Source organism: Glycine max, chromosome 16, assembly GCF_000004515.6.
Source record: "Glycine max cultivar Williams 82 chromosome 16, Glycine_max_v4.0, whole genome shotgun sequence".
Lineage (NCBI taxonomy): Eukaryota > Viridiplantae > Streptophyta > Magnoliopsida > Fabales > Fabaceae > Glycine > Glycine max.
The window spans coordinates 7,311,671-7,336,156 of NC_038252.2; the positions used below are offsets into that span (position 1 = coordinate 7,311,671).

General features: G+C 32.7%; 2 protein-coding genes and 3 non-coding genes across 8 annotated transcripts; all 5 read left to right on the forward strand.

Moving 5' to 3' along the window:
* Window positions 1-5,181: 5,181 nt before the first annotated feature.
* Window positions 5,182-9,953, forward strand: LOC100816879 (monodehydroascorbate reductase 4, peroxisomal). Its single transcript, XM_006599044.4, has 7 exons — window positions 5,182-5,475; window positions 5,801-5,852; window positions 6,546-6,626; window positions 7,518-7,636; window positions 8,006-8,225; window positions 8,386-8,504; window positions 9,019-9,953. The coding sequence occupies exons 1-7, from the start codon at window positions 5,356-5,358 to the stop codon at window positions 9,742-9,744; spliced, it is 1,437 nt and encodes a 478-aa protein (XP_006599107.1). The 5' UTR covers window positions 5,182-5,355; the 3' UTR covers window positions 9,745-9,953.
* Window positions 9,954-15,460: 5,507 nt separating this feature from the next.
* LOC102666492 (uncharacterized) lies at window positions 15,461-19,139 on the forward strand. Of its 4 annotated transcripts, none has more exons than XM_006599045.3 (2): window positions 15,461-15,729; window positions 15,972-19,139. In XM_006599045.3, exon 2 carries the CDS (start codon window positions 16,013-16,015, stop codon window positions 18,824-18,826), a length of 2,814 nt encoding a protein of 937 aa, XP_006599108.1. In that variant the 5' UTR covers window positions 15,461-15,729; window positions 15,972-16,012; the 3' UTR covers window positions 18,827-19,139. The 4 variants fall into 4 exon arrangements, with proteins under 4 accessions (XP_006599108.1, XP_006599109.1, XP_006599110.1 ...); XM_006599046.3 differs by having other exon boundaries at window positions 15,505-15,729; window positions 15,977-19,139; XM_006599047.3 differs by having other exon boundaries at window positions 15,505-15,689.
* A 4,590-nt stretch (window positions 19,140-23,729) lies between these two features.
* On the forward strand, window positions 23,730-23,829 carry LOC112999834 (small nucleolar RNA snoR1). The gene has a single exon (XR_003265052.1). It is a non-coding gene; the product is annotated as a small nucleolar RNA snoR1 (small nucleolar RNA).
* A 362-nt stretch (window positions 23,830-24,191) lies between these two features.
* On the forward strand, window positions 24,192-24,270 carry LOC112999832 (small nucleolar RNA R12). Its single transcript, XR_003265050.1, has one exon. It is a non-coding gene; the product is annotated as a small nucleolar RNA R12 (small nucleolar RNA).
* Window positions 24,271-24,364: 94 nt separating this feature from the next.
* Window positions 24,365-24,447, forward strand: LOC112999876 (small nucleolar RNA SNORD24). The gene has a single exon (XR_003265094.1). It is a non-coding gene; the product is annotated as a small nucleolar RNA SNORD24 (small nucleolar RNA).
* Window positions 24,448-24,486: the final 39 nt, after the last annotated feature.

Consider the following 24,486-nt stretch of genomic DNA (forward strand, 5'->3'; position numbering starts at 1 on the left):
ATGCAAACACAGTTTTATATTGGTTCGGCAAATTCCGTGTCCTTACAACTTAAGAGACCCTCGGTCCCTTAAACAATCTCTTTGTATAAGAATAAAGAAAGAAGAATTCTCTCTTGAAGAGAAGAATATTACAATTGAAGTTCATGGATGAACTCTTAATGGATTTGCAAGTGTTTGTCCAAGAGTTTCTTTTGAGAGAGCATTTGACAATGAAGTTCTCTTGAAATCTCTCTAATTTCCTTTTGAGAGGATAAGACATTTTGAACAAGCAAAACTCTCTCTTCAAAATTCATGCCCAAGTCACCTATTTATAGGCCTTTGATGGTCGTTCACAAATCCAATCAAAAGATGTGACTGCTGACAAATTTTTTGAAAATTCTCCATTGGTATTCGATTACAATGTTTGTGTAATCGATTACACATTTATAATTTGAAGGGTTATGACTTTTGAATTTGAATTTCCAAAGTTCTGTTGCTAGTAATCGATTACAAACATATGGTAATCGATTATATGTTCAAAATTCAAATACAAAATCCTTTTCAACAGCTCTTTTTCATTCTTCCCTTCTAGTAATCGATTACCAGGAAGTGTAATCGATTACCAGAGCCTTGCATGACTTTGAAACCCTTTGTTTTGAGGCAAGGCTTGATCTTTAGTGAATCTTGAAACAAGACTTTGTTTGTTGAAACATTCTTGAATTAATCTTGAAGCAAATGTTTATCCTTTTGAAGCGGCCTTGTTTGTTTCTTCTTTGGCATCATCAAAATCATGTATGTATACATTCACATTCTCCCCCTTTTTGATGATGACAATTAAGTGATTTCATTTCGACATCATCAAGATATGCATGATTCACATTCTCCCCCTTTCTCAAGCAAATTCTTCTTGACATCAACAAAATCTTCATGATTTACAAGAGGTGTGAAAAAAGGCAATAAAAACATGATTCCATTTTATTGAATATATATAGAATCGTGTGCCTGTTACATTTTTTTACACCCCTATATTACAATAATGGAAAAGTTGATTTGTGTATATTCAATAAATTGGAGTTACATTTCTATTGACACCATTGTTCAGCCATACATGAAAATGTTGATACATATACATTACACACAACAAACCAAACAAAGCCTCATCATAAGCAAAAGCAACTTCTTCATCATAAGACAAAAAGTGGAGAAAGTACTGAGATTTGATGATGGTGGTGAAGATTTGGGTCAATGGGTCTTAATTGATGTAGATAAGAGGTGTTAGGATACAATAGTGGTGAGGACGTGTGGTGGTGCATCTAGAGGTGTAGGGGTGGTGTTGCGATGACACGGTGATGGCTGGGCCAAGGGGGTTGCAACACTATAAGGACAATGGTGGTGTTGCACGATCGACATTTAAAAAAAAAGGATACCAACGACGAGTGAGACGACAATGAGAAGAGAAGCAGTAACAGAAGCAAGGTTGGAGGTCACAGTATATGACTCAAAGCAAGAGGATAAGAAGATTGGAGGCTAGTCTTCCCCTTGGTGAGCTCGTGGAAGAGGAGAGATGAAGCAACAACTATTAGTATGGAGCAATAAGAAGAGAAAGGAATAAGGAGAAGAGAGAAAACACAAAGTTTAACGTGGTTTAGCACACAATGTATGTGTCTATGTCCACGGCTACACTAAAAGAACTTTTATTAGTTACACATATAAAAGCTTACAAAGTGTCTCTATATATAACATTAATGCAACACAAGTTTTTACAAACTAGGCGATGTGGGACAAAGGAACTAAGACCACAAACTCTAACAACAACCACCACCTAGCCCTTTGATCATCGCATGAGGTATAGGAGGAGTGAGGTTAATGCTTTTATGCTTTGATGTTGTTCTATGGAGGGGTTAAGATGGATCTTGGCCCAAGGTCCTCTTCATGTTTGTGGTTTTTATATATATAATATATTGCATGATGATCTAATATTTTATGTTGTTGTTTTGTTTTTAAAGTAATGTTTAGTCATGCTATTTGATCCATAAATATGTTATAGTTGTGATGTTTGAATGTTAGTATGTTTCTGCAAGAAAAATTTATAAAATGAAATAATTCTTACTTGGAGTTAGTAATGGATTAAAACTATGAACTAGTCATGAACTTGATGTAGAAGAATATCTTATTTGGAGTTGAAAAAATGACTTGTTGATCCAAAACATTTCTCCATGGAAATTGAATAAAAAGAATATAAGAAGATATTAATATTTGGCCATTTCTTGAAGAAAAAATGAAAATGATAAACAACCACACATACTAACATTTTATTGTTGAATTGATCGAATTCAATTCTAGATATTAGGCAAAACACATTTGCAAGAAAATTTTAAAAAAGATAGATAAAGATAGATGAATATGTGTTTTTTTACTTGTACTTATTCCTTCATAGCTCCATAGAAACTGAAATAAAAAATTAATAGGTTTTAGCAATTAATTAATTCACTGTAAAAAAAAGCAATTAACTAATTTAGAAGGAAACAATGAAATGAAAATGAAAACACCCAAGTATGCATAGGTATTTATAATTGATCAGATTAGGTTTCATTTCATGAAGAGATATGTATTTGTGGCACAAATAATATTTTTTATATGAATACAAATAATAGTAATGAATATTGATTTATTTTTTTACGAAATTAGTTAATGATTGATATACCAACTTTTTTTTAGGATAGATATACCAACTTAAATCATGCTAGATTAATGAATATTGATTTCTTTTTTATAATATATATATATATATATATATATATATATATATATATATATAGAGAGAGAGAGAGAGAGAGAGAGAGAGAGAGAGAGAGAGAGAGAGAGAGAGAGAGAGAGAGAGAGAGAATTTTAAATGTTTGGCGTAGAATCAAATGTCTATCACGATGAATCCCATAATAATTCAATTCGTAGTTGGATGCATCAATTCATAGTATCATGTTTTGCATAAAATCAAAATTTTACCAGGAAAATGTATCCTATAAATATCATCTTGCAAAAATATAAATAATGCATAATAGTAGAAAATATTTAATTATGATAATTAAGCATAATTTAAACATTCTAACCTAACTGATAATAATATATATATTGATTTAAATTAATTAATAACACTGATATAAATTTTTATCATTCCAATTTGTAGCAAATTTAAATTTAAATTAAGAAACCCCATTATTTTTAGTAAATGCATATAAAAAATCTTCTCATAGAATTTTTTTTCTATTTTTATATCATGAAAATACACAATTATATTAATTAAAGTAATTGAAATTAAATTAATTGAACGTTAAAATATATTTTGATTTAAATTATGATAATTGAGGTAATTATTTATTAAGGTTATTATACGAAATATTTAATTATAATACTTAATCATGGTTTAATTGATAATAATACAATTATATAATCTAATTCAAAATAATTAAATTTATAAGACATGAAGGTTATTATTTAAGGGATCATAACTTTTTATAACATTAATTATTCATAATTCAAACATTCTAATTAATAATACAATTATATATTGAATTTAAGTTAATTAATAACACTAAAAAATTGAAATATATTAAGAATTTTTGTGATATTTCTTTTAGTCAAAAGGAATTTTTTATTCTCATAAAAAAATTTCATTTATAATTAAAAATAAGTATACAATTATATTAATTAAATTAATCAATCATTAAAATTTATTTTATTTTTTATTTACAGAAATCAACACTTAATATTAAAATAAAACATATCTTAATCATAAAAAATGATAATTTTAAGTTTGTGGTTGAGTGAATTTTATATAAAAATGATTAAATATATATATATATATATATATATATATATTAAAATAGAAAAATATAAATTAAACTCAACAGCAGCAGTGAAATTCTTCATGATCCCATAACATACGAAAAAGTTTATGAGTTCATAAGCTCTCTTAGAGAGAGGGGTAACTTTGTAGTAATTGCAAATGAGCAGGACACGAGTATTAATATAATTTTGATTATAAAAGAATAAAAAAAACACACATGGCATATTCTAAAAATAATTATAAAATGAAAAAAAAGTATTTATTACATGTACATTGAGTGTACTTTCTGACATCATTAATCAAATTAACCAAATTAAAGCTTGTCTTTTAAGTAAACTAAATTTTAATAAGAATAAATATGAATTATTTTCTTGGTGAAAAAAACATATATGAATTATTTATTCATGAATTGAATTAAAATCACAAGTCATTGCAAAATTACAACGCATCATAATGAATTAAGATGATAGTATCTTTTTGTCTTAAAGTTATATATAATTAATTAATTTTAGTAGATTGTAGATGTAATGTTAAATTCTTGAACGTACTTAACATGTGTGTGTAAATCAATTTTATATTCTTTAACAAAAAAAATAATTTATATTTAAAAATATGAAAAATTGGTTTTGTGAATTTAAGAAACAATGGTGTTTGATACGGAGATATAATGGCCCCACCAACGTGGGTGATTTTTTTTTTTTCAAAATGTCTCTCATGAAATCATGGGTCTATTGTATAATTATGTATCAAATTTATAATGAAAATATATTTTTGTTATAATGTAGTTGGTGTAAACAAAATCTATAACAAAAACATTAAGTATTTTGTAAGTGAAATCGTGTTTCTGTTATATATTTTGTATGAATCTCTGTGCTACTACAATGAAAACATCTTTTTTGTAGATTTTATATGAAACAGTCATACAACGAGTATTTCAATTGTTGTATAGGAAGTACATATAAGATATTCAATCAAATCATGATTCCACATATAAAATTTGAAATAAAAATACACCTTGCAGATTTTGTATGTGATTTTCATATTACAACAAAAATATATTTTGTTGTTGTATATGAAATATGTATAAAATACTAAAATATACAATGAAATTATAATTCCGTGTGTTTTTAGCATAACAAAATTATGATTCAGTTATAAACCAAAGTGGAGCAGGTGCAGGGAAAAATGGTTTTTCACCCCATTTTGAAAAAGTAATAGGGGTCATTAGCAATTGAATAGGTGTCAATATCACTTCCTTATTTGATATTGATAAGTTGAGTTGGATAAGGGTAAATGCTGTAGAGGTGGTCTGATTGGGGGGTATAAGGGTAAATGCAGCAGCAGCAGCTATCTCCGTCGTCGTGGTTGTGGGTCCCGTTCGTGATCTTCAGATATTGTGGGAGTGTCTTGAAAGAAAGCGCTCCCAAAAAATTGTGCGCCCTCGATTTTTAAAATTGAAGAAGATAAATAAGAGAGAATAAGGTGTTGTTTTGTTTTGTTGTGTTGTGTTGTGTGGATGTGAAACTGGGAAAATGGGGAGAGCCTTTGTGTATGTGATTCTTGGAGGAGGCGTGGCTGCTGGCTATGCTGCTCTTGAATTCGTCAAGAAAGGAGTCTCTCATGGTGAACTCTGTATTATTTCCGATGAACCAGTATGAATTATTATTTCCCTTTTCTTTTTCTTTTTTTTTTTTTTTCAATATTAAGCTTTATTGTGTCTGGCTTTGTAAACTTGTTTTGCACTATTGAGTTTTGTTGGAGTCTTTGATTTTGGCTTTCCAATGTTGGTTTTGAGTTCCTTCTATATTTAATTTTTCATTGAAGTTGGATTATCGCTCTTGTGTATTGATGACTTTGTCTCTTTCAATTTCAATCACTGATGTCAAAATTAAGTTTTGGTCAAAGCCAGAATGGTGGTTCTTTTGATTCTTTATGTGGTCACGAGTACGTAAATATTCTCTAATGTTTTTATCTCAGGTTGCTCCTTATGAAAGGCCTGCATTGAGCAAAGGATTTTTGCTTCCAGAAGGTATAGACTCTCCTCGCGACATGTTATTAACTGGTTATTTTGAGTTGAGTTTCGATCAGAAGTATCTTGTGCAATGCCGGTTGGTGTAAATAAAAAATGGCCCTCTTGGACATATTTGAACTCTTCTTTGTGTCAATTAATTTTTTTCCTTTGCAACATGTTTTGTTTCCTTTACATTAAACAATCTGATTACTTCCTCCCTCTTTGATTATTATATGACTGAAACTTTTACATTTGAAAAAGTCTTAACTTAGGGGGATGAATTCTCAGTTAGTCAGCTAGTAGGAAGGGATATTTCCCGTTTGAGGATCCTTATAGGGAGGTAGAGATGGGAGTATGTGAGGGAGATTTTGGCACTCTGTTATTTTCTTAAATAAGACGCTTAGAAGTTCTTTGCATTCTCTAGAGGAGCCAGGCTCTGGGATTACTAGGGAATACTTTTCCTTGTAATATTTCTGTTTACAATATATAATATATATACTCTTTCCATTTTGAAATCTCAGTCCCTAACAGATTGAACTGGGTACACAGTATAATACTTGCATTAGGAGTATTTCATTTCCTTGTGGTTCAAATATTGTAGATAGATGGGTCTACTTATTTTTATGTTTCCTTTCTTCCATATTTTAGCTTTTTCCTTGTTTGCAAAGTTTATTTAATGAGTTGTTGCTGAAACAAATTTTCAACATGCAGCTGCTGCCCGGCTTCCATCCTTTCATACCTGTGTTGGTGCAAATGAGGAGAGGCTAACTCCAAAATGGTATAAAGAGCATGGTAATTATATTGTTTTTACATCTCGATGCTTATTTTTTATGTTGTAATTTATTTATTGAGGCTACTTCTCTTTTTCCCCTTTGAGATGAAATGCAGTGAATGATTTCTTTGGCTGTTATTTATTGTTTCCTGCGTAGTATTGATTTCATACTGCAAAGGTCTAGTTCAGTAGTTGATTCCATCTAGATCTAGCAATCTAACTGAATCAACATTTTCTGAGTGAAAATTCTATTAAGATAAATTTTACTTAGTTTTGGGGTAAGTTTTTTGAGTTATTGAGCAACAAAGAATTGCTAAATAAAATTAGCTAAGTTAATACTCTGGCTAGCTATGTTCATTGGTGGAAGTTAATGCATTAAGGCATGTAATATGGCCTCTGACCTTCTTTAAATTATTGCTTTGTTTGATCACCTCCACTTGCATTCAGTGGGGTGTTGAGTCCAGGCACAATTTAGTGTTATTACAGGGTAACATACTTCTGGCATTTATTGACAGAATCTAAAATTCACCTCTGAACATCACGTATGGAAATCATTTTTTTTTCTTTTTTAGGAGGGATGATTTCAGGTGGCAGCACTATCAATATATAGGATAAATCATTTGAATTTGTTGCTCCCCAATATTTAGACGAAGTATTGGAGGTCAAAGTAAGAAAGAACTGATTTAAATGCACTGCATGATGACTTGTTCATTTCCATTGGTAATTAGCATTCATGTGTGCTGCTAGAAAGTAATTTTCTGTTTTAAATTTCCAAAACTTTTCATCAGTTAATGATGCTGGTTGCTGAAAAGAAGTTATCATTCATTTCGGTTTGATGTTTCCATGATGTTATTTTAAGAGTTTCGTATCCTGAATATCTGATTATTTTACAATTATTATTTTATTTTCAGGGATTGAATTAGTTCTTGGAACCGGAGTTAAATCCACTGATGTGAAACGTAAGACACTATTAACAACAACTGGAGAGACCATAAGTTACAAGATTCTGATTGTTGCTACTGGTGCTCGGGTACTAAAACAAATCTCTCAGACAGAATTTCCCTACTTAAAATAATCAGTTTGTCTCTTCAAAGGGCATGCATGCCATGGTTTTGAAAAGAAAAAACAAATGAAAGAAGTTGTGGCTATTTCCTTTGTATTTCTAGTATTTTTTTATTTTATTTTTTTGGTTTTTAAATTTTGTAATGCAATATCACTATCTTTAAAAGAGATGTGAAAACCATTACTTCTTAGGAAACATTATATTTTACCTAAGAACCAACTTATCTTCTTTCTAAAATACTAAATACATACTAATGATGGAAGAATTTGAGGATAGCATACCTACCCCCCTTTGCTTTCTTTACAGTATATTTAACACATGCAATGTCAATTGTAGGCTTTGAAGCTGGAAGAATTTGGGGTGAGTGGATCAGATGCAGAAAATGTATGTTATTTAAGACATATAGCAGATGCAAATAGGCTTGTAGATGTTATGCAGTCTTGTCCTGGAGGTAATGCTGTTGTCATTGGTGGTGGATACATAGGCATGGAGTGTGCAGCGTCTTTAGTGATCAATAAAATAAATGTAACAATGGTCTTCCCTGAGGAACATTGCAGTAAGTACTGTTTTTAAAACTTCCGTTAACTCACAATTTTTGCATAATGAGTATGTTTATTTGCGTGAGTTATTCTGAAAAAAGTTCAACTTGTAGCTCTAATGAATGAAAACAACTTAAAAAGCTTTTAGATATTCTCCATGTTTTGTTTATTTTACAGTGGCTCGTTTATTTACCTCAAAGATTGCAAACTACTATGAAGAATATTATAAATCAAGAGGAGTAAACTTCATTAAGGGAACTGTGCTGTCATCATTTGATTTTGACTCCAATGGGAAGGTACTTTATATTTTTTTCTTAATTTTCTCACTTGAGATGGTTTGGTCATATGGGGACAAGACTAATAGATGCCCAATTGCCCTAATAATTTCTAATAGCCAATTTTGTTGATCACTCAATAAACAAAGATAGAGGAAGACCAAGGAAACTCTTAGAAAAACCGTTGAAAACACTTTAACCTAAATGTAAAATTCAAATATTTGGTTTTTGATAGATAACGCATTGTATGATACATGTAGCTGACACACCTAGTAGGAAAAGGCCTTTGTTGTTGTTTTTGGAGAAAAAGCCTCTGTAAAGGAAAAAAATATGAGGGGTTTGATTGCGCCAAAACTGAGAAAGTGGCATCTTGTTTATTAGTTGGAAGTGAAATTTTCCTTGTTGATGGGATTCATGACAACCAACCATATCCATATCCTAGAAGAAAATGATTAGAAATAATCACACCAATTTGACTCGGGTTGCATCATGCCTGTGATCATTTCAACCTATAACTGACTGGCTCTTTTTACAGGTTACAGCTGTTAATCTTAGAGATGGAACCACGCTATCTGTGGACATGGTTGTGGTGGGAATTGGAATACGTCCAAATACAGGTTTGTTTGAAGGCCAACTTACTTTGGAGAAAGGTGGAATCAAAGTAAATGGGATGTTGCAGTCAAGCAACAGCTCAGTCTATGCCATTGGAGATGTTGCAGCATTTCCAGTCAAAGCATTTGGGGAAACACGAAGACTTGAGCATGTTGATTCAGCACGGAAATCTGCAATACATGTTGTTTCTTCCATAATGGAACCAAACAAAACGGGAGAATTTGATTACATTCCTTTTTTCTACTCCAGAGTCTTCACACTGTCTTGGCAATTTTATGGGGATAATGTTGGGGAAGTTGTCTATTATGGAGATATGTCAGGTAGTGCATTTGGGGCATACTGGGTAAGCAAGGGTCACCTTGTTGGGGCTTTCCTTGAAGGTGGAACTAAAGAAGAATATGAAGCCATAGCCAAGGCTACTAGGTTAAGGCCAGCAATTGAAGACTTGACTGAACTGGAGAGACAGGGTTTGAGTTTTGCAGTTACAGTTAGCCAGAAACCGGTGGTGCCACCCCCAGTCGAGGTTAGGGCCTCGGACCTACTTTTGGAAAAACCACTATATGCTTGGCATGCCACAGCCGGGGTTATTATTGCTGCATCAATAGCTGCATTTGCATATTTTTACGGAAAAAAGCGCCGCAGATGGTGAAACTTTTAAGATTACCAATTCATGGTTAAGGGTGTCAACGGATTTTAGACAGATCTGCAAGCTGTAACATTGATAAGCCTAGGACTAGGATATTTTGACATGTAATTGTGTCCTATCCAATTTGCTGAATGACCATTCTTCAGTTCTATTGTTCATCCGGGATGTTGTACCAAATACAAAAGCAAAATATAAATGGCCATCTTTTGGAAGATATTCCTGTAGTAAGAGTCCATGTATTATCTAATATTCCTACATATTCATAAAATATCGTGTTTTTAGTCTTATTAATAACCTTTTGTATGTTGTGCTAGCCAAAGGATGCCCTGGATTTTACTCCGTCTTATGTCTAGAGCTCTGCAAACAAACATATCCGGAATTGGGAAGTTATGGATTCAAATTCCAATCCTAGTCCAGAAAATAGAAGCAGGACATATAATTTATCAGTTTCAAATTGTTCCTTTTTCTTTTTCTACTGCTTCAGACTGGAGCAAATTTGAGGATGAGATACAATGTGAACAGTGCTTGAACCCTGCTGAATAGGGTAGAGGGTGAACGTGGTTTCTCTTGCTCGAAACGTTGGTCTAGAGGTAAGAGAGGATAAGAAAAAAAAAATGGGCCTAGTGATAGATTGCTATTAACCCATGCTGCCATTACTTTTGTCATGGCTATTGGCACCACAATTTCTAATGGCACCCCCTACACATCGTTATTTACAATAAGAGGAGTGCTAGTAGCATCACACTCTTTAACATAGTCCTATAAATACTCTTTTTTATATACTCATAACATTGGTGTGGAGTATCTATCATTTTTGTTGATGATTAATCTTCACTAGACTCTTTTCCATCCACAAAATTCAAACATGATACCTTATTTAAGGAAATCAAGTTCAATATCATTTGGACCAAAGTCTACAAACACCCCTAGGCCCAATCCTGACACATTTTATGGGTCCTAGGCAAAACAATAGAGACAAACCCATTATATAGGTTAATCGTTGAATCCTTAATTAATTAATGGATAAAAGATCATTTTGACCTCTGAATGTGTAAATTGGTTGCAATTTAGTCCCTCAAAGAACCAAAAATCTTATTTAATTTTTTAATGTGTCAAAAGTTAGACAATTATGTTGTATTGTTAAGTTTTATGAAATTATTTGGTCATTAAATTATAATGTCCAATGATCAATTTTATATTAAGTTATAAAATTTAAGGACCAATTTATCATTAAGGTGAGCAACAAAACGTAATTATTTCACTTTTCATATATTCAAAAATTAAATCAAAATTTTCATTCTTTCAGCAACTAAATTATGACAAATTATATATCAAGGAACTAAAATAATTATTATCTCTTAAATAATTTTTACTTGTGATTTTTACTATAATGGCCGCCACACTTTCTGTTAATATTTTTTTGAATGATGAATTATTTATCCATTTTTGTTAATGAAATGAAAATTAACCTTATAATTTTATTTAATAGACTAACAACACCCAAATTTTTTAAACAGTATAGCTAGATTAGCTAATGTTTTTTTAGCGAAATCATATTAAATTATTCCTATCACATCACACAAGTCCCACCCTATTTTATCTTTAATTTAATTTATAAAAAATACAAATACCTCAACGTAGGTTTATGCTTATCTAAACTTTGCATTTACTATGTATTTTATAAATAAAGAAATTTTATCAGTTGCCGCAAATTTAGAAAATAATGGAAGTATTTTTTATGTATGGGTGGAAATTGAATGGTTTTTATTTTTTGGTGAATTGGAAATTGAATGTTTAATCAATTAAAAATTTGGAATTTGGAGTTAGTCAGTTAGATATTGAATAAGAGAAGTCGAGAAGGCACGAAGTTGAGAAAGCAAGCGTGAAACCTTCAAATTGAATTTTTATTTTTAAATATTAGAGCTGAGATTTTTTGGGCCCCTTCCAATGATGGGCATGGGCAATCGCCCTTGTAATCAAGCCTTAGGGCTGACCCTGCACATCCCTGCTACACCATAAACTTGAGAGGTATGGGAAGAAGTAAAGGGTAAGGTAGGGGAGCTAGGGAGTAAGAAAACTTGAGAGGTTTGGGAAGAAGCAAAGGGTAAGGGTGTTCAAGGGGAAGGTAGGGAACAAAGGGTAATTTCCCAAGGTTAGGGAATGCTAGGAGCAAAATTGAGGGGTGTCAATAACAACCCCTTTTGCCATTTTCTTGGAACTTTCATTTCCATTCATATCCTTACCAAGTAAATGTAAATGTAACCACAAATATCACAATATCACAAAAAAGAAAGTTCAGTTAAGATTTTAAAAATTTTCTAAATTGTTTTGTAAAAATAAAGTTATCGTCTAAAAGAAACTTTGAAAATAGATAACAAATTTTTGCGACAACAAACATAGATGATAGAAACATATTTTGCAAAACATATCGTGTTTTAAAGCAAAATCAAATTCAAATCCTAGGTCGATTTAAACACAAACAGAGTAAAGAGATAAAACAACACAAAGATTTACATTGGTTCGTCTCACTCACATAGATTACATTCAGTTCTTAATAAACTACCAAGTTTCACTAACTTCACATAGTTACATGTATTTATCATTGTCACTTCTGGTTCTACAAATCAAGCATATCACCAACCTTGAAAACAACTCATAATTCTTTGTCCTACCAAACCACTACTAGTTCTAAACAAATCAAAAGATTTGAGGTTGATTTACTCATTGACTAGTTCTTAATCGTCTCACAGACGAATATTCAATCTAAACACTTAGTCTTTTTTCTCAAGATATACAAGGTTGTAAAGGCAAATATCACAAAAAGGGAGTTGAATTGTGATTTTAGAAAATTTTAAAGTCAGTTTACACAAGAACAAAGTTATAGTCTGAAGAAATTTTTTGTAAGACCAATAACAGATTTTTCACAAAAACACATTCAGACGATAAAATCAGATTTTATAAAATAAAAGGGTTTCTAAAAAAATACAAATTCAAACCCTAGGTTAGTTTAAAACAAAAGAGAAATAAGCATGTATCAGACACATCAAATTATGTTGGTTCGTCTCTGCTACGAGACTATGTCTAGTTCTTGACAAACCACCAAATTCCACTAACTTCTCAAAGTTACAAGTATTTTGTCATGGTCACTTTTAGCTATGACACATCAAGATTTACCCCCAAGCTTTATATTACCTAGTATTTTTTGTCCTACCAAGTCAATGTTGGCCTATGAAGCACAAACACAACTATGGAGTTGGTGTGTTAAGGTGTATAATGCGCTTCCGACACGGACACGACGAGAACATGGCTTTGACGCGGCAAAAAAGTGCCCCTTTTAATCCTTTTTTTTGGGCTGAACACAAATCAAACACTTCTATTTTTTTATTTTTAAAATCAAATTAACAAATAGCAAAGAGAAGACAAAAGAAAAAAAAAACAAACCATTGGCCTTCTCAAGTCTCTTCTCTTTCACATTTTTGGTTTCCCCCTTTGCACGACATCGTCCAACGCCGTTTGAACTCGAACCAACCTCTATTTATCGATGTCGTCATCGCACGATACAACCTTGTCGATGGTGCTACTCAAACCTGAACCAAACAATGTCTACTTCGTCACAACTCACAACTTCTCACCAGACTATGTCATTGTTGTTGTCGCACCAAAACACATCGTTAGACTCGCATAGGGGCCGTCATTGATTCATCCCACTCACACTAGATTAAGGTTTGATTTTTCACTTTGTTCCCCTATTTTTTGTGATGTTTCCCCTGTTTTCACGTTATAGGTTCCTTATTCGTTCCCATTTTTTTGTGTGATTTGGGGGTTGGGATTCTTCTCATGTGATAGAAGTGAGTTGGGATTTTTGAGAGCACTAGTTACATTCGTTTATAATATTGAGTAAGGCTGAATAGTCATATTATATTATTATAAATTATATTGTAGTTACAAGCTCTATATTGTAGTTATCTTGCTATGTTATATTATTATAGATTATAGTTACATTTGTTTATAATATATTTGTTTCATTGTATATTATTATAGATTTTTGTTATAATTGTTATAAATACTTTTATGAATGTTTCATTGTATATTATTATTTCTTATGGTATCTATTTGCTTTGGTTTTATTGTATAGATGAATTGTACTGGTGCTACCAATCAAGCCATAGAACAAGAGGATGAAACTAGACCTCTATGGAAATATGTTTCAAAAACAAGAAAGATTTTGGCGATGGAAATTATGAGATCAAGCGCAACATTTGTGAAATTCCATTCAATGGATCTTACACAAGAGTAAAGGCGCACTTGCTAAAAATCTTAGGAGCGGGAGTTCGAGTTTGTCCAAACATAACTCCTTCAAAGCTTGTTGAGTTGAAAAAGTTAGACAATGAAGCATCATTGAAAATAGAGAAGTCAAAGAAAAAATGTGTCATTTTACCTCTAGCCTCTAATGAAGGTCAAGAGACAAACATTGGTGCTAATCCAACTAAGAAACATCCTTTGGAAGTTTCTTTCAATGTGCAAGGTAGAGTTTGAAGTGAAGACCAAAGTCTTAAAGCAAATGGAGTACATCAAGTCTAAGAAGCTAGAGTTGGATGGATTGAGAAGAGGAAAGAAGGTCAAACATAACAAGAAGAAGCAGAAGAGAAGCCCATAAGCCCCTTTGAACAGATGATGCTAGAAAAGATTGATGACCTCATGAGAGTGCATAAAAAGGACTATGCCAAGCTTAAGGAGTGCTTTGAGTCTATCTTAGAAAGGTTGAAGGCTATGGAAGCAGCACATGTGGATGATATCTAACCCATAGTTATCCTTTAGGATCCCCTTAGAATCTTAAGATAAGTTAGTCTCATAGCTTAAAGCATATAGTCTAGGCATGACTTTTGTTTTATGTTTGTTTCTATATTGTGCACATGTAATTCTTTGTTTTATTAATCACCTGTAATCTCTTTTTGCTCATATTTTGTAAGAGAGAATGCAATAGAATTGTTCATGTTGTTGCATATTTATCATTTTATGTTTCTTTTGAAATGCACTGGTAGAAGAGGTTTCCCATTAGTTGGACCTCAGCACATGTGATGTATCCCATCTTTCATCTATTTTGCTATAAAATCTATGTCTTGACTTAAATAAAAAGTTAAATTTATTTTCTTCATTTTAATTTTTATAAAATATGTTTATTTTTTTCGTTGTTAAGACGCTTTAGATAATACTTTAAATAATAAATAAATACTTTGAATAGTAAACAAAAATATTATTTAGAGTGTTTAAGAATTAAAAAAATATAAGGACAAAATAAAAAAATACGATATTTAACCCAAAAAAAACTTGTTAAGCAAGAAAAAAAAATACTATGAAAGAAAAGCTGAGAAATGCGGGGAAAAGGAAAGCTAATAGGCAAAGTATCTTACTCGAGTAAGTGGGTATTGTTGAGAGCATGGTAAAAAAAATTCAAAATGTAAAATATGGGAGAGGGGATCTAACTTCTCTATTATTTATTCAAAACGATATGACATAATAGTTAACATTTAATCGTGATTCAAACTTAAAAAATCATGAAAAGGTGTTTGTTTCGAAGTGACAGCATAGGAAAAACAGAAAAATCAAGTAGATTGCGGATCCAGTTTCACTTTTTTCCACCGCTTGAAAACAAAATAATAATGAAAATATCATGAAGAGGAAATGAAAGAAGCGTTGTTGTTATCTCGCGACATATGCAACTTCACGTTCGAGAAATTGCTTTATAACTCCCTCTCTGTGACTCTGACTGTGATTGCATCTTCGGTTTTTATTAACAACAATACTAAATAATATTAATAAAATTAGTATAAAAAAATACTAATATTTACGTGTTATCCTAAAATCATATTCTTCTTCTTGAACGTCAATCCGATCAGATTCTCAAGTCAATGGTTTTTTTGATTTAGGGTTGCTTCAAAGAACACAAAGTAAGCTTCTTTGGAACCCTAGTTTTTTTGGTTCTCCCAGGTATTGCTGCATCGATTTCCTCTTTTAGAATTATTTCCACTGATAATTGATTCCTTTTTGCACACATATAAAATTTTATTATATCAGTGTCAATTTTTTAATTAATGGTTAATATTTTAAATCCCCATATTCTGATTTTCTTTTTTCTTTTTTTTTTCTTTTCTTTTTACTTACTTCCATTCATTCATGGAACCTAAACAAAAACCCTAGGATGTGTTAATTTTCTTGCTGTTTTCTTGCAGCCTAGGTTGATTTTCTCGAGAAAAGGAATTTTCTTTGTGTGATGGGTACATTGGAGGCTGGATCAAAGGACCCATCTGGGTGTTCATCGCCTTCTCCAGAGAATGACAACAATGAGCTCAGGGAAGCTCTGTGTGCTCTGAAAAATGGGGCTTCAGAAAACGGGGTTGGTTTCTCTGGCCATGGGAACCAAGGTTCTGGTGATGGTGGGGTTGTCGAAGTGGGGAAGAGCAGGGTCTCTGAGACCAAGGTTTCGGATGAGAAGGGTTTTGAGGGGAGAGAAATGGAGGATGATTGTCAAGGTTTGGCAGATTCGGAGATGAATGGGGTCTCCTCTTTGTTGAAAATGAGAGAGAGTGGTAGGAACTTAATGTTTTTGTATGGTGGTGCGAGTGAGAGTGCTGGGAAGGTGAACTCTGAGGGTGGTTCTTTTGAGGTTGGAGTGGAAGGAGGAGAAAGAGATGGGAAGAAAATTGAGGGCGAGGATGATCGAAATGGGAAAACCGTGACTGCAGATGTTCCAATTGCTGATACAAGTGAAAACAAGGATGTGGAAATGGAAGATTTGGGTGATGAAGGATGTGGTGGGTTCTTGGTTGGTGATTTTGTTTGGGGTAAAATTAAGAGTCATCCCTGGTGGCCTGGCAGGGTTTATGACCCTTCCGATGCTTCTGATTTTGCTTTGAAGCTGAGACAAAAGAGTAGACTACTTGTTGCTTACTTTGGGGATGGAACCTTTGCTTGGTGCCATCCTTCACAATTGAAGCCATTTGAGGAGAACTTTGAGGATATGATGAAGCAGAGTAGCTCCCGGGCTTTTGTTAATGCTGTACAGAAAGCTGTAAGTGAGGTTGGAAGGCTTTTGAATTTGAAGATGAGTTCTTCATGTGCTGCGGATAAAACTAGCTCTGAATTTGTTCGGCCGTTAGCTGCCAATTCTGGAGTCAAGGAGGGAATTCTTATACCTGAAAACGGTATAGAGAAACTTTCTGATGTTCTGATTGATCCAGCAGAATTCCTTTCTCGAGTGAAACAAATTGCCGAAATTATTTCCATTGCTAATATTCTGGAGCTGGAAATATTGAAGGCTCAGCTTTCAGCTTTTTATCTATCAAGAGGAGGTTATAGATTACCTATGTATGAGGTGCCCCAGCCAGTTCCTGGACTTGAAGATAGTTTAAGGGATAAAACAGTGAATGTAGGCAGCAGTGAGTGTGCAGTGGAAGCACCTGCACATGGGCCATTTGAAGAGGACTACTCTACCATGCCAATGAGCCCAAAATCTGGTGAATTGAGTCATTCACATGGGATTTCAGGAAATAGATTGAATCATAGGATTAAGCAGAAAAGCATTGCTGAAATTATGGGAGAGGACAAAGATGTCAATACCAAAAATCAGGAAGGAGATGCAACTGAAAAAGTGACTGTAAGAAAGAAGAGGAAAGGCAGTGAGGATACAATGGCATCTAAATCTGTGCAGATGAGAAAAGCGTTGTTCTCAAATACTGATAGAAATGTGGCAGGTGCTGAAAATGATGGTGGTTGTTGGGGCAAAGAGGACGGTGACAATGGAACATTGGCGCAGTTGAAAAAGAAGAAAAAAGCTTTTGGTATTGGAAAGTCTAGTAGTGGGAGCAAAAAGGAAACTGATCTAGAAGGGAAGTTCAAAGGAAAAAATGAGAAGGGTTCTTTGTCAAGAGAAAAGAAGAAAAGCAAGTACTTGTCCCCTCCTTTTACTATTCCAGCCAGAGAGCAGAGGAAAGGAGAGATAGAAACAGAATCCCCTAAAGTTTCTGGCAAAGATCAGGAATCAGAGCCACTGACCAGAGCTTCTGATCAACTTCTCAAGTCCCCTGTACCTTTGAAGTTGAATGATGAGGCATTTCAGGAGAATGTTTCGAAGGAACTTGTCAAAGAACAGGACCTTCCTGATAGCTCAAATTACCGAACACCAGAATATGATGAGAACAAGACTATTGATACAACGAAAATCCAGGTTCCACTTGGGGAAGTTCTGTCTGAAGTCCGTTATGCAGCTATTAATCCACAAACTCCATCGAATACCAATTCTCTTGAAAGAATTGTGGATTTTATTTTTATCTACAGAAGCTCGTTATTTCGCCAAGGATCCTACTATAAAATATACAAGAAGCATAAACCTAGCAAGAAGAGAAAGAAGCCAGAATCTGATCTTGGGATTTTGAGGAAAGATCAAATACAATCTGATCATATATCAGCTATTAATGATTCAGAGCCAAAGAAGAGAAGAATAAAGAAAGAGACAGCTTTAGGTTTGCCTAAAGAGAAGCTATCTGCTGCAGCTAAGATTGGCAAGAAGGGGACTGATAAAAATGCTTCAGGTGCTGCCCTTTTTGTCTCATTTGAGCCAGGATCCTCTCTGCCTTCAAAATCGGATCTTATCACACTGTATGGTAAGTTTGGAGCTCTAAATGAATCAGAAACGGCTATGTTCGCTAGTGATTACACTGCTCGTGTCTTCTTCCTGAAAGCCTCCAATGCTGAAAAGGCCTTAAGCCATTCACAGAACCTGAACCCCTTTGACTCTTCCGGAGCCTCTTTCAGACTCGAGTATCTTTCTGCTGGTTCCAAGTCTGAAAAATCCAAGCCTAAAGCTTCTTCAACAAAGAAGAAAGACAAGACTCCAGCCAAGCCATCTGCTTCATTGTCACCAGGTACTGAAGCATCCAAATTGAACTACATAAAGCAGAAACTTCAGTGTCTGACCTCAATGCTAGAAGCATCTGATGCTAAATTACCTGATATCAAGGCAAAATTAGAGAGTGAGATGAAACGCCTTTTGGAGGATGTGAACAAAATGGTTGAATCTTCTTCCTAAATAACGTATGGAATACTAGCAATTGTTTAGCTAGTAATCAGGGTAGGTTTATGATATGTCATTTCCATTTAGCGGGACTGTCTTTATTTGAGGATCAATTTATTTGTCTCATTTCTGAGCCTAGCTTTAAGAGGTAAAATTACTCATCGGTTTGTTGTGTAGGATATGTGACTTGTTGTATGCATAGGCTGTATAGACACCAACATCCTTTTAGATCTTTTGTCCTTTTGATAGTGGTGAACAAACAGCTTTAAGGATCAAAGGTATAATGTTTTCATTTCTATAATGTGTGAAATACTTTTATTCTGGTGCAGCTGCGACTCTTAATGATGATTAATAGGAAAAGAGACGGTGGAACCTTTTTTGTAGAAATAAAGTTTTCCCCCCTATTTGGTCATCGATCATGATTCTCTCATGTAGCTTTGTGGTTATGAATGGAATAAGAGATATGGAAGTAATTTTGTAAAATTGACATCCAGGGGAGTTCAACACCAGCAAAATCCTGTGCTTTGTAAAACATATATGTTGTGCTCAACTCTACTAGAAAATGCCATCTATCAGGTTTTGTCCACAGTACATTATGGACTGTGTTGGCAAAAAGACTTGGAATTTTCATGATCCATGATGCTGGAATGTCTAGGGTAGCGATACCGAGATTTGGAGGTGTTGAGCACATAAATTAATGCATGCAGCTACCAGGAGATGGTTTGTTTAAAATACCAGATCTCATTGCCCCCATAAATTAATTCTGATTGGCTGTTTGGATATGGAAGTGAAAAGATCTTTGATCTTGCTATGTAGTTCAGTTACAAGGATATATATTTTTTCACTTATATGTTTAATTGTTAATTAATGTGAGATGACAAATGATTAATATAAATAATATTAGTCTTTAGATTTTTTTACTAATTTGTCAAAGTAGATAAATTCAGTGATTAAATTATACAATATCTACTAAAAGAATTGATTTAGTGGAAAGAGTTACTCTTTTATTATATATTCATTTTTTTATGGTACACGTCGGAAAAGATTTCATTAAATGGAGTTGTTTTAAGTTACAAATAAAAATATTTTAATGTAATATGTGTGTGTGTGGGTTTAGGCTACACTAAGAAAAATAGTACACAAAAGTTTACTATCTTTTTTATTCTAATAAACTCTCTTTAGGGATATTACAATAATTTGAGTTAAATTCTTTTAAGAGAAAAAAAAATGCCAATCTCTCTCCCACTCTGTCACATCTAGTTGACATTTTAGGTTTTTTTATTTTTCTCTATATTTGTTCAATCTAACATCTATATATTTGTTCCAGGAATTGCTTTTTTCTTAAGCTATTACATTTTAATATAATCAAAATGACATAATAGATATGCTTCAGTAGGGATAACGTACCTATAGCAGTAGACCCAAATTTATAGAGACGAAATATGCCTAGGTGGATGAGTTGGTGTCACAAATAGTAATAAGAAAGCAATGTGAATGTAATGTGAAATATTTTCTCTTTCTTGTGCATATACGAATGCTGATAGATTTTTTCTTTATTTGTTATATCTATTTTTTTTAAACGTATTTTGTCTTTCATGCACCCTATCTCAGGTAGTATCATTTTAGGTGTTCTATTTGGTAAATCATTTTGCAAACCTATTCATTCTCTGACATTTGAAGAAAGGAATAATGTTGGTGACGGGCACTAAAATATCCTTGATATGGGCGTTCCTTCTGAAGGGAAAATATTTAACAGTGATGAAGATGCTTATGAATTTTACTTTTCATTTGCAAATAAAAGTGGTTTTTCAATTATACGTCATAACGTCTACAAATGTAGTAAGAGCGATAGTGAGGAGAGTCCATTGTGTTTTTATAGAAGAGAATTTATTTGTCATCATACTACAATGTTAAACAATGCAAAGTTATTGAGTTGGAAAGACAAAAGAACCAAAAAACTTCAAGATGTAATTGTAGTGCAAGAATATTGATTGCTAAAAGAAAAAGTGACATTGAGGAAAAATGGATAGTTACGGGTTTTAATAATTCTCATAACCATGAGTTGTTGGATGAAAAAAGGTTTGGTTTCTTCCTGCTTATTGAACATCCATATTGGTGATCTAAATCGTAAATTATTGTTGTCAAAAGGTGGTTGTTGTAAGTCTCATAATAAGAGTGCTTGAGTTGGAGAAAGGAATAGATGCAACATCTATCATTTTTAGAAAAAGATATTAGAGATTTTATTCAATCTCAAAGTGGTATTGATAAAGAGAATGATGTTTTCTCTCAAATTATGAAAGAGTTTAAAAGACAAAGATGATGCATTCTAATATGATTTCTAAATAGATGAAAATAGCAATTTGGAGCATATTATTTGGGTATTTGGTGATTCAATTTGAGCATATAAAACTTTTGGAGATGTGGCTGTCTTTGATACCACATATAGAATAAATTGTTATAACATGCCTCTTGCACTAGGGTTGGAGTTGATAATCATGAAAATTCAATTTTCTTTGATTGTGTTCTACTGCAAGATGAGAAAATTCCTTTCTTTACATGGACTCTAAAGGTAAATTTCTATTATTTAAAGTTTTTATTATTATTTTAATTCTAATTTGAGATTGTCATGATTTATTTCTTTTTAGAGTTTTATGTATTGTGAAAGGAAAATATCCACAAATAATTTTCACCAATCAAGATCTTGCTCTTAAATAAGCTATTTTGATAGAATTGCCAAACACAAAACATGCATTTAACATATGGCATATTGTGGCAAAGTTATCAACTTGGTTTTCTTTTCATTTGGGTTCAACATATAATGACTTCAAATACGAGTTTCATAGGTTATACAATTTGGAATGTGCAAATGATTTTGAACAACAATGAAAAATGATGGTGGCACAATTTGATCTTTGTGTGGACACAATTTGGTCTTATTATGAGCATGTTTTTTTGAACCATTTAGCTTATAAGTTTGTTATAATTAATAAATTTTTGCATAGGTTGGTGTTGCTATCAATATTAGAAATCAAGCAAGAGAAGAGGCACATATGCGACAAAAGTAACATAATCCTCCAATTAGAATAGGTTTTTTGATGGAGGAACATGTTGCACCTATACTCACACCTTGTGCCTTTGAGTTGCTCCAACATGAGATTGAGTCATCTATAAAATATGCATCAAGTAAAGGTAGTAATGACTCTTACATAGTGCGGCACCATACCAAACATGATGGAGGTTGCTCCGTAAGTTGGATAGAAGAAAAAAAAATCAATTCAATGCTCTTGTAAATAATTTGAATTCTCATGTATATTGTGTAGACATGTTATTCATGAGCTATTGAAGAATGATTACTTTTTTCTTCCGACAAAATATGTTCCTTATCGATGAAGACGAGAAATTTTATTAATCCCAAAATCTAGTCATTTAATTAATTGCAACATTAAATCCTCTATTGAGATTCAATCTCTAGAAGTTGAATGCTTAAAGACAAAAGATCGAGTTAAAGTTGCTACTGAAGAAATCGGAAGAAATGTTGAGTTGATGAAAGACATGTTTGAAGTTCAAGAGCATTCAATTGAGTTAGAAGTGTTTCAAATGACAATGAGGGTGATGTTGAAAATCTCACAATATCTAAAACAAAAGGTCGACCAAGAGGATCGAGGCTAAAAGGAGGACCTGAAGTTGCAAAGAAGCCTTGTCGTTGTCAATTTCATAATTATGGTGGGATAATCATGACTCATAAAATTGTCAAAAATAAAAAGAATAATGTCGAAGTATTAGATACATATTTTTTTATTAATCAAAATTAGTTAAATTACGTGACTTGCTTTTCAAGCTTCATAGCTCAAACTTAAAACAAACTTAGCCTTAGATTGTGAAATACTACCACCTTCAGAGGTAATAGGTTTTTCCCAGGTATTACTTTGGTTATGCAGGATTTTCTTCAACTGCTTGGAAGAAAACAATTAAAGATAAGTTTTCTTCAAGTTCAAATAATAAGGAATAGAAAAAAAAATGATAAAACTTACTTTCACTTAATTATCATTTCGACATCTACTTTTTTTTTTCTTTTTCATTCACAATCTTCTTTACCTTGTAAGAGGCATGAAAACTCTTTGATGTCTAATCCATATGACTCATACGGATCAATAATCCGTATGAATTTTGTTTTTTTTTTTAAAAATGGATTTTTGATCCATATGAAATCCATATGACTTATATGGATCATCAATCCATATGAGTAAAAAAAAAAAAATCATACGAATTGATTGTCAATTCATACTTAAAGAAAAGGTGAAGGACATTTTAATCCTTTTCACCTGTATTGTTAGGTATCTGAGCAAAAATACTGGTGCCCAAGACAACACCCATTAATTTAGCATGGTTGCACCAGGTGCGTAGACCCTTTCTTCAGTTGACCTTTGCTCAAGAGTTTGGAACTGCAATTTGTCGTCGGATGGGAAACTCCTTGAACACTTATTTCCTTTAGCCATGGACACTAAGAGCATATTGCTCTTCCTTATTATCAATAAAATAATGTTAATTATTTTTTAAAATTTATTTTTCACAGTTTTCATACATTTTTAAATAATCAAACCATTTATAAAAGTATTCACAAATTTATTCAAATCGTATGTTAAATAAATGAATGGCTAACATATAAGGACTCAAACGAGTGAACATTCTCGACCCGGCCCATAAAAGCCCAACAACGTTAGTAAACCAAGAAAACAAACGGAAACCCTAACCCTAGCAACAGGCCTATAAATGTGTCAATCCTTACGCTACATAGCCAAACCCTATCAACGCCTTCTGTTTCTCCAAATCGCTCCTTCTGCAATTTTCTTCTCTTCCTTCAGCATCTTCTTCCAAAATTATGAGTTTTTTTTATCGTTCATCTCATAGGTTTTTGTAGGCCGAAGATGAAGAGCTTTGTATATTCTGACACCTCTTGTATGAGATGGATCTTTCATTAAAGGTTTCATCTTTGAGCACAGAAAGCAACTCTCTGAGTCCTACACTACCAGGGTTCCGATTCCTTACATTCGTTATTTCAATTTCTTTGATTTAATTTAAATTCTATTCGAATAACGATTTATTCCTAGCCTAATATTGCAATTCTTTGCACATCTAATTGGTATGTCAAAGAATCTATCGTTAGGCCATATGAAATTTATTTTTAACATGTATGTGTATAATGATATGTGTACGTGTTGTCTATCTTTAGCTCCGAGTATCCTTTTTCTTGATAGGGTTTTTCGGTGACAAGATAGATAAAATTCTTTTAATTTTTTATTAAATTATTTATTATATATTTTTATAATGCTATAATTTGATCTAGGTTTTCTAGATAAATATATGGGTATTGAATATATGATGTTGAATGATGTGAAATCAGACGGATTCCCACTGATATTATTTGTATATGATTACACAACCAGCTACTACTGACAACATCATGTTCATGCTCTTTGTTTTGTAGATTCTTAGTGTTTTAAGTTTCATCTGCTGTGTAGATATGTTTTAAAATAGTTTTTTAATGTTAACAATGGCCGGTGATGCTAGAAAATATTTGCTACTCTTGATGGCAATCGCCCATTTGATGAGTCTCTTCCACCAAGATCTCTGAGGCTTCTTTTTCAATTTTTGATATATTATTTTTGGCATGGTTT